We start from the raw sequence: 9560 nt of genomic DNA on the forward strand, positions 1-9560 counted from the left end.
TTTTCTTCCTTCTTTCCATCCCTCCTCCTCCCCGCTTCTTCTTGGTTTTATTATGGTTTTGGATTTTAGTTTTTGCAATTTGTCATAAAGCAAATGACAAAGGCTTGGAGTTCTTAGTCCAGCTCAGTTCTTTTATCCCTTCTGGTAAACCAGTCTCAGAGAAGGCAAATGACTGACACAAAATATCCCAACCAGCAGCTTCATGGCTGAATTGGACCAAAACCCAACCCAGGTCTCAGGTGGGTGTCTCAAGGGCGTCTCCCTCTTTTTTTTCTTTTTCTTTTTGAGACAGAGTATCCCTCTGTTGTGAGGCCATAGTGCAGTGGCACCATCTGGGCTCACTGCAGCCTCCACCTGCTGGGTTCAAGCAATTCTCCTGCCTTAGCCTCCCAAGTAGCTGGGACTACAGGCACGCACCACCACGCCCAGCTAATTTTTGCATTTTTAGTAGAGATGGGATTTCACCATGTTTGCCAGGATGGTCTCAATTCTTTGATCTCATGATTTGCCCGCCTCAGCCTCCCAAAGTGTTGGGATTACAGGCGTGAGCCAATGTGCCTGGTCAGCCCTCTCTGTTTAAATTTTTTTTTTAAATATGGAATGCTTCATAAATTTGTGTGACATCCTGGTGCAGGAGCCACACTAATCTTCTCTGTATTGGTCCAACTTTTTTCCTAAGCAAGCATTTTCTCTCCCTACTGATCCAATATGAGATTACTGCGCTTCCCAGCCCACATCCTCACCATCCCCACCTTTCCTAATGTTGGTGAGATGGGATTCCAATTGGAGAGGATCCCTCCCTGGGGAACCTGCATCTGAGGAGACCCCAGGGTATCCTAAGCAGCTGCCCCAGCCCCACACCCTCTGGAATATGAGAGAAGGGAGCCTTGAAGGAGGTGTTTCTTCATTTGTAAAATGGGGATAATAGTACCTGGGATTTGAGCGTGTGTGTGTGTGTGTGTGTGTGTGTGTGTGTGTGTGTGTGTAGATGCACAGGACTTGGATATTATGAGTGCTTGATAAATTCTAAAGGACTGCAGAGTATGTCCTGCTGTCTCATAGAGGTGAAGATCCTCTGAGTTCAGCGAAGCCCTGAGGGCTTAGAACTTAAGACAGGTATGCACTGGGGATCTCCTGGCTTTGGAGGATGCCCAAAGTCAGCTGTGGCAGAGCCCTGCCAGATAACCCATGCCTGCCTTTCCTTCCCAGGTCTGACAAGAAAGGATTCTGTGCATATGGCTTTAAGAGGAAATATCTTTCCACTCATCCTGTCAATTCCAGCTCAAAAGCACTTCCTTTAGGAAACCCTCCCTCATAGACAACCCCACCCCAAAAACGTTCTCTTCCTTTGATGCACACCTTTGATGCCATCCCTGGAACCTCTCCTCAGCACTGCTGTAAGGCTGCCTCCCTCCCTCTAGAGGAAAATGGTGATGGTAGAAAGGAAGGTTTGGAAGGACATATCCTCACAGGTTCACAGCCCCACCTCTAAGGAGAGGGTGGCATGGCTAGAATCAAGGAAGAAAGGGAGAAAGGTAGTCTCACATACAATAAGGATTTCTCAGCCAGGCATGGTGGCTCATGCCTGTAATCCCAGCACTTTGGGGAGGCCGAAGTGGATGGATCACCTGAGGTCGGGAGGTCGAGACCGGCCTGGTCAACATGGTGAAACCCCACTCTACTAATAACACAAAAATTAGCCAGGCGTGGTGGTGCACGCCTGTAATCCCAGCTACTCAGGAGGCTGAGGTAGGAGAATCACTTGAACCCGGGAGGCAGAGGTTGCAGTGAGCCAAGATCACACCATTGCACCCCAGCCTGGGTGACAAGGGTGAAACTCCGTCTCAAAAAAAAAAAAAAAAAGAATAAGCATTTCTCTACTGAGCAAACCCTCCACACCCTGTTGGATGAGAGGGGAGTGGGATCTCCAGCTGTCTGGAGAAGGAAGCTCTCCTGCCAGAGCCCTTTTCTTCCCAGCTCCAAGGCTTCAAGATGGACAGCCCCAAGCCAGGTGCTAGAGGAGTAAACTCACCTCTATCTATTCCACTGGGGAGTCCAGTTTGAAATAGACTTGCCCTTCCTCCCTGCAGGACTCCTGACTGTGAGCTTCAATCACGCCTGCACACCCATTTAGTTGATTTTGTCTCTCTAAGGAGGCCTGAGCCCAGCCACTCCCCAGTGTGTTCTCTATTCTTCTAGGCTTCCTCCTTCTTACTCCTCCTCCTCCTCCTTCTTTCTTCTTTCTCCTTTTTTGAGACAGGGACTCACTCTGTCAGTCAGGCTGGAGTGAAGTGGCACAATCTCAGCTCACTGCTGCCTTGACTTCCTGAGCTCAAGTGATCCTCCTGCCTCAGTCTCCTGAGTAGCTGGGACTACAGACATGCATCACATTGACGGGCTAATTTTTGTACTTTTTGTAGAGATGTGTCTCCCTATGTTGCCCAGGCTGGTCTCAAACTTCTGAGCTCAACTGATCTGCCTGCCTCAGCCTCCCCAAATGCTGGGATTACCAGCCTGAGCCACCTCGCCTGATCTCTTTTTCTTATCACCATGCTCTTCCATCTCCCAAATCTGTGACTGCTACCTTCACTCTGATCCCTAACAGTGAAAGCATGTGTGTGTGTGTACAAACATGAATATGCCTGCCAAGTTGTATAAAGTGGGAACACGTGTGTGGGTTTTTGTGCTGGGGAATTTGTGAAGACAGGTGGGTTTAGGGATGGAACTATCTCTCCCCTAATGTGAGGCATCTTAGATATGTGTGGACAGGTATTTCTCATGGGGTAGGAACACAAGTATAAATGTTATATGCTTAGATCTTCTGTATTTTTAAGTACACACACCAGTGATTTGACTTGCATATCGAATCCATGTAAGAGACAAGTACTGGATAGTGCTTTTACTCAGGGATAGTGCTAATTCATCCTTAGGTATATAGATGTGTATACACATCACAGCCTGAACTCTGTTTGCAGATCCATAAGTGAACGAATGCTAGTGTGAACATCAGTGTAGGCACCTGCATATTGGTATATGTGAGTATATATGTTGTATTTGAATGGAGTCCCTGTGTAGTTGTGTACACGTGTCAATAAATGCTTGTATATTGTGGACACGTGTCCATCAAGGCCATGGACACTAATGTTTAGAGGCAAGTCTTGAACACAGCCTGGAAAATGCGCCAGGGAGACTGGCCTGCAGTATTTCCTGTGCCCTCCCAGAAGCCATCCAACTGGACTCATCCTCCACTCCCAGATTTTGTCCGGGTTCAAGCAACACTTCAGCCTCCTGTGGAGCCAGGAAAGGCAGGACACCGCAAGCGCTAAAGCTCAGAGGGAGGATCCCTTCTGCAGCTTCGGGGGCCTGTGAGGAGCTGCGGTGTCGCCACCAAACCCGGGCCCCTGCCGGAAGCGGAAGCCAGCATGGGGGGGCAGTGGGGTACAGTGGCGGCGGGTCGCGGCGTGCCAGGCCGAGGGCGCCCCGCGGGGGCGTGCGCGCCATACACGTGCGGGGCAGGCTGGGTGCCCGGCGGCACCCTCCCAGCCCCAGCGTCTATTTACCAACAAACTGCCGGTGCTCAGCAGCGACGCATTCCGATGCACTGACTAAGCGGCTGGCGCTGGCGGTCCGCACTTGACTCCCCTGCAGGTCCACGGCGGCTTTTAACGTGCAGACCCCCGAGATCTGGAGGCTGCGAATGCAGATTCCCTGCGTCCCCGCAGCCCCAGGGCCCCTGCCCACTGCCCAGCTCCCCATCCCTTGGGCATCCAGGCTTACCACCTCTCTGGCATTTTTGCCATTATAATCGCGGTTCCCGGACCGCACAAATTGCCCTGCAACCCCAGCACCTCTTGGAGAAGACGCCGAGATAGACTGACCTGGGCGTGCGCACCGCCCCCTCCCATTTCCCACTTCTTTACCGCGGGCTGCCCTGGAGGGCGGGGCCCGGCTCCAAGTCTCCGTGAGGTCACTGAGCGCGGTAGCCAATCCGGGGCGTCTAAGAGGGCGGGGCCCCCGTCGGGTCCCTGGAACCAAACCCGATGGAGAGGAGGGGGCCCCCATGGATTTAGGGGGGAGGGGAAAGCCATGAGGGGCACCCCCCCAGAACCCCTTTCCCAGGCGCAAGTTCTCCGCTGAAAGAAGCGCAAAGAGACACTTTCCCCGGGATCTTAAGTGTGGGTGCTGCTGGCTGGGGGGCCCGTCCGGCTTGGAAAAGAGAGTTGGCAGAGGGAGCGGACTACGTGCCAGGCCATGGCCCTTCAGCCTGGGCCCCGGCCACAATGACCTCTTTGCCCTGCCCGCTTGCCGGCCGGGACGCCTCCAAAGCTCTCTTCCCAGACCTTGCCCCCGTCCCGTCGGTAGTGGCTGCCTACCCGCTTGGCCTGTCCCCTACAACCGCAGCCTCCCCCGATTTGTCTTACTCCAGGCCGTATGGCCACCTCCTGTCCTACCCCTACACCGGGCCAGCGAACCCCGGAGACTCCTACCTGCCCTGCCAGCAACCGGCGGCGCTCCCTCAGCCCCTCTGCGGCCCCGCAGAGCACCCTCAGGAACTCGAGGCAGGTAAGTTCAGCCGTGGCCGCTCTTCCCACCTCTGGGGTACGGCTCCTGTGTGCCCCTAAACTCCTCCCTCGCATGGTTGGACGCAGCTAGCGGGATTCAAACCTTCCTCGGATTCCCTGGGTTGTGGGGGTGGGGAGGAGGGCGAGGGGATGGGGCGGGAGACATGGGGGGGAGGGTAGGGGGAGAGTAGATCTAGGTCTCCTTTCAAAACCGACCTGGTTTCGATTTGCAGTTGTATAAAGACGGCGGGAGGGCTCCCACCCCACCCACTGGAGCAGCGGGGCTCTGTGTACCTATTAGTAAGGGAAAACTGAAGCAATCCAGATGTGAGGATGGGGGCCTAGCCCCTTCCTCAGAATTCCCCCCATCCTGCACTCCCTTCTTGCCCCATGTCGCCCCTCTCCGCTTCAGTCTTGTCTCAGAAAGCGGTGATCAAGCGAAACCCTGAAAAACAAATCAAGTCCTGGTTGGAGGGCTGTAGACATCGAGGCTGATTCCGGGCTCTGTCCTCTCCCTTCCCTGGCCATACCCGCTCTCCTCAGACCAGGCTGGACCTTGACTGGAAGCTGGCCTGGCAGAATCTGGGACTAGGACCCCTCCATCCACTGTTCTGAGAATGTGGCCAAAGGCTGGTCAGAAAGTCCCTCATCTCTCCCTGACTACCTCAGCCTTCCAGCCAAAGGGGCAGGCCATCGCTGTCATCACCACCCTTTGGCTTTGGGGTAGCTTAGGCCCATTGCCTGGAGCAACACTGAACTCCTGAAAAAGTGCTCATGCAAGGCCTGAATGCAGAGAAGCTGGCCCATCTTTGGGATCCTGGGCCTTGCAGCTGAGCTGACATAAAATCTGGGTATGGGCACTGCCCACAATCCCATCTGCACTGGCTCCAGCTTAGCCTCCAGGTCCCTGGACTCTCTGCCTCCATCTAATTGGCCACCCCCTCCCCCTGCAATTGTCTTTGGCACAGTCTCTTCCAAGGAGGCACAGCCACTAGGTGACTTCAGTGGCGTCAGCTCAGGATCAAGACATCTTCCTCCCTTCTCCTGTGGCTCTGACATCAGCTCACAAACCATCAGAGCCAGAAGTGACCCTAGGATTTGGGAGCTCAACTTCTTTGATGTATAGATGGGTAAAGCATGTGGCCAGGAGCATCGATTTTAGGGAGCTTCCTCCAAACCCCCAAAGGTTAACTGCCTTCTGTGGCAGAACTGAGGCTGTCTCTCCTGGGCTGCGGGTGTGGTTGGAGTAGGGGCAGTTTCGAGGAGCAGTTCTAGTTTTTACAAATGAATCCTTCAGTGTATGCTAATAGGATATGTTTGTGTGTGTGTTTCTGGGGAAGGGGGGATACCTTGACCTTGTCTTCAGGAGAGTTACTGGCACTAGGCTGGTGGTGTCAGTCTTGTCTGCCATATCCCTTGCATTTCCTTCGTTTGATCTAAGGACAACAGAGTGGAGAGAGAGTTCATTTTCTTTAAGGACTTTCCCCAATCCAGCGAAAAACCACACACACCCAGATTTCCTTAGAATATATTTCTAGCATTTCTCTACTGGAACTGGTGGATTTGGGCACTCTAGAGTGAAGGGCATGTGATCAAGAGCTTGGGGTCCTCCTTTTACTTCCACTCTATGTCCACCCCTGCCTCCGGAAGAAGTTTGGCTGTTAAGCCTGGAGGGAGGCCCTGGGGCTCCCTGATCACAACCCTGGCGGATCCAGTTGCAACTTGCTGGAACTAGGGTAGAGAAAGGCAGCCGTCAGGGAAGGAACTTGGAGGGGGTCTGTTGGGAGAGTTGGGGCATGGAGGGCTGGGCGAGTTCAGCAACCGGGTCGGCCTCAGAGACGCCCTGCGTTCCCGCTCGAATTGCGCAGTCCACGCAGTCAGAGAGGCGCGGGTGGGCTCTGGGCTGCCAGCCCAGAGCTGCCAGCAGTGGGATCGAGGCAGGACAGGCGCGGGCGGGAGCGGAAACCCAACGGTTTTTCTGGGAATTGGTTGAGGCAGGGTCGAGGAGGGAGGATCTCAGAAGCCCGCAGCGCCCGAGGCCACGGGTGAGGGATGCGGGGGAGGTGACGGCAGCTGGTGACCGCTGGCTGGCCGAGGGCGGGTATACTGACGTGTGGAGGGTGAGCCTGACTAGGGGAAGAAGGTGGGGGGAAGCGGGCGGACACAAGCCACTCTCTCGGCTCAGGTCAGCTGGACAGACCCAGAGGGAATGCGGCGGACGCTGCCCTAAGCCCGCGGGCATTGAGGCTGCTCCATCCGCCCTACTCCTCCCATTGCCTGGGACCTCTCCAGCATCCCCGTAGAGCCTTGCAGGTTAGGGTGGCTGGCTCGGAAGAACGAAAAGCCCTGTCCTAACCCTTCCCCGCACCTCAGCATTCTAGGGCCTGGCTGTCCCACGGCCGAGATTCCTGGAGAGCTAGGCGGGCCAGAGCTGACCAGATTCCCCGCGGCAGCACCGCAGCGCGATCCAAGAGTGGCCCGGTCGGGCTGCACTACGCGCTCTTGGAGGCCAGTTCACTTTCCCTGCCGCGGGAACCCCTCTGTGTGCGCTGCCCCACGTAGGAAGCGGCTGCCCCATGCAGAGCCAGCTTCTGGGGCCCCTGAAAACCCATCCGGCCACAGCGGGAGGGGAGAGATGATCACTTTTCCTGTGGGGTGCACCTGGGCAGAAGGGCGCCCCATTACAGTAGGCGAGACCAGGGCAAACCCGGGGTCACTGCGCTGCGAGGCTGGGACTCAAGGTCCTATCAGCCGGGCCTGTCACCCACCCCTCTGGCCGCAGCCAGAGGCTGCCACGCGGACATCTCGAGCCTCTGAGTCTGGCTCTTGAGTTCCCTCCGCCTGCAATGTCCTTCCTCTGTCATCTCTAGGCCTCGGCTTAACCCTCGACTAGCCTTTCTGCCCCGCCCTACCCCTAGCTGGCGCCACCGCCCGGGGCTGAACTCCGACCTTCCACTGCAGGCGCCGCGGTACCTGGGCCGTGGCCCTCGGCGCTTTCTTCCTGCGGTCACTGAACCCATACGAGTGGGAGCTCCATGAGAGCAGAACTGCGCCTTGTATCACCAGGCGCGGTGAACGTGGGGGTTGAAACGCTCCACGCGGAAGGTAGAGGACCGGGGCAAGGGGGCGATCCCCGTAGCTGTGCTTTTTGCTAACTGCCGCCCACGGCCAGCAGACGAGATGCAAATAAACCTATGAAATCTCCTGTCCTACCCCTTCGCTCACCTCCTCGCCCCCGACACCGTGTTGTGCTACTACCCACCAGACTCGGAGAAGCCACAGCTGTCCCCGGAACCCTCGGAGCGGCGCCCGCAGGCCCCGACCAAAAAGCTCCGCAAGCCGAGGACCATCTACTCCAGCCTGCAGCTGCAGCACCTAAACCAGCGTTTCCAGCACACGCAGTACCTGGCGCTGCCCGAGAGGGCCCAGCTGGCAGCGCAGCTCGGCCTCACGCAGACCCAGGTGGGGCCAGTGTCATCCTTCCCAAGCTCTCACCTTCCCCACACGTGTTCTCTGAGAACTCATTCCCCAGCCCCAGGTGTGAATGACTGATGGCTTGGTGCTGTGGCCCTGTTGTCACAGTTCTCCGGGGAATGTTTGGAGCTGGCTCTTAGCAAGCGCTGGCGGGAATGTGTGTTGAAAGGTGTGCATGTATGTGCGGGTGGGGTGGACTGGGTCAGGAAGAGGAGGGTACAGCAGGCAGGGAGACACGGATACTAGCTCAGAGGCAGGAACTCAGGCGACTTCTGGGGCTGTGGAGGCCTGGAGCAAAGTTTCCCAGACTCGGCTGGGCTCCCACGACTGCTCCTACACCTGGATCCCTTTCCCTTCCTCGAAACGTTTCACACATATTTTCCTCCTGATCTTTCATTCTTTTCCCTTTTCTCCCCGAAGGTAAAGATCTGGTTTCAGAACAAACGCTCTAAGTATAAGAAGCTCCTGAAGCAGAATTCTGGGGGGCCAGAAAGAGACTTCCCTGGGAGGACCTTCTCCATGTCTCCCTGCTCCCCACCCCTCCCCTCCCTCTGGGATCTACCCAAGGCAGGGACCCTGCCCACCAGTGGCTATGGCAACAGCTTTGGAGCCTGGTATCAGCATCACTCCTCAGATGTCCTGGCTTCGTCTCAGATGATGTGAGTCAGGGGAAGGGCTGATCAGGCCCCCAGCCCTCCTGCAAAGCCGAGGACCCAGGCCGTCTGCCTGCACCTTCTCTGGGCTGGGAGGAAACCAGCTCCAGATGAGTCTTCTCTGGAGGACAAGGAGCTAGAGGAGAAAAAGAGCAGAGCCTGTGCCCCTTAATCAAGGACCTTGGCCATAACTGTTGTCCCTACCACTACCATGGATGGGACACCTTCACTCCAGCAGGACAGAGGCTCTGGAGAGAGAGCCATTGGCTGGAGTTGAGACTGTCCCCAGGACCCTTGGTCTTGCCACTCCCCCCACGACAGCCTGGGTGCAAACCCAGCAAGAAACATGGAGTATTTTTTCTTTGTGTGCCTTGGGCCTTGCCCAACCCATTTGTGAGCGAAAGCAGAAGCGGACCTCAACAGTGGCTACCATCAGCTCCCACCCACCCAGCAATTCTTCCCTGAGGTCAACCTGTTACCCCCATAACTGATTTACGTACTTACCATCCTGGGAGGTAGAAGAGATGCAGAAAAATGTAGAGTTCCTGGACCTATGGGTAATTTATGCTCTCCTCCTTAAAAAAGCACTCTTTCCCCTATCTCCCCTTTTTGAATAGATAATGGGTCCAATTTTTCATGTAATTCAATAGGTATTTATTGAAAGGCTCTTTCCTATTCCCATGAACCCACAGGCACATGCTTTTGAAAACCTGATAAGGAAATACTCGGGGAAAAATGGGGACAAACTAGCTCTCTAGATTAGTGCGGGTATAGACACCCCCAAATAGATGGGTAGGCCCATCGATTCAGCTCCTCGAAGCTGTCTCTGTTCAAAGGAACTGTGCAGATTTAGAACCAATCGGAGCTTGAG

General features: G+C 55.5%; 1 protein-coding gene and 1 non-coding gene across 2 annotated transcripts; one reads left to right on the forward strand and one right to left on the reverse strand.

Moving 5' to 3' along the window:
• Window positions 1–589: 589 nt before the first annotated feature.
• On the reverse strand, window positions 590–693 carry LOC135271024 (U6 spliceosomal RNA). Its single transcript, XR_010339173.1, has one exon. It is a non-coding gene; the product is annotated as a U6 spliceosomal RNA (small nuclear RNA).
• Window positions 694–4280: 3587 nt separating this feature from the next.
• On the forward strand, window positions 4281–8699 carry DLX4 (distal-less homeobox 4). The gene is made up of 3 exons (XM_012463476.2): window positions 4281–4563; window positions 7828–8024; window positions 8457–8699. The coding sequence occupies exons 1-3, from the start codon at window positions 4281–4283 to the stop codon at window positions 8697–8699; spliced, it is 723 nt and encodes a 240-aa protein (XP_012318899.2).
• Window positions 8700–9560: the final 861 nt, after the last annotated feature.

The sequence above is a fragment of the Aotus nancymaae genome, unplaced genomic scaffold, assembly GCF_030222135.1.
Source record: "Aotus nancymaae isolate 86718 unplaced genomic scaffold, 86718_ANA_hifiasm-v0.15.2.pri h1tg000072l, whole genome shotgun sequence".
Taxonomy (NCBI): domain Eukaryota; kingdom Metazoa; phylum Chordata; class Mammalia; order Primates; family Aotidae; genus Aotus; species Aotus nancymaae.

What these genes read in the sequence shown, in the direction of transcription:
- DLX4 (XM_012463476.2), top strand. Translation starts at nt 4,281, where the DNA reads ATGACCTCTTTGCCCTGCCCGCTTGCCGGCCGGGACGCCTCCAAAGCT. An exon ending in CCCTCAGGAACTCGAGGCAG is followed by an intron (nt 4,564 to 7,827) that starts GTAAGTTCAGCC and finishes ACTACCCACCAG; the next exon opens with ACTCGGAGAAGCCACAGCTG. An exon ending in TCGGCCTCACGCAGACCCAG is followed by an intron (nt 8,025 to 8,456) that starts GTGGGGCCAGTG and finishes TTCTCCCCGAAG; the next exon opens with GTAAAGATCTGGTTTCAGAA.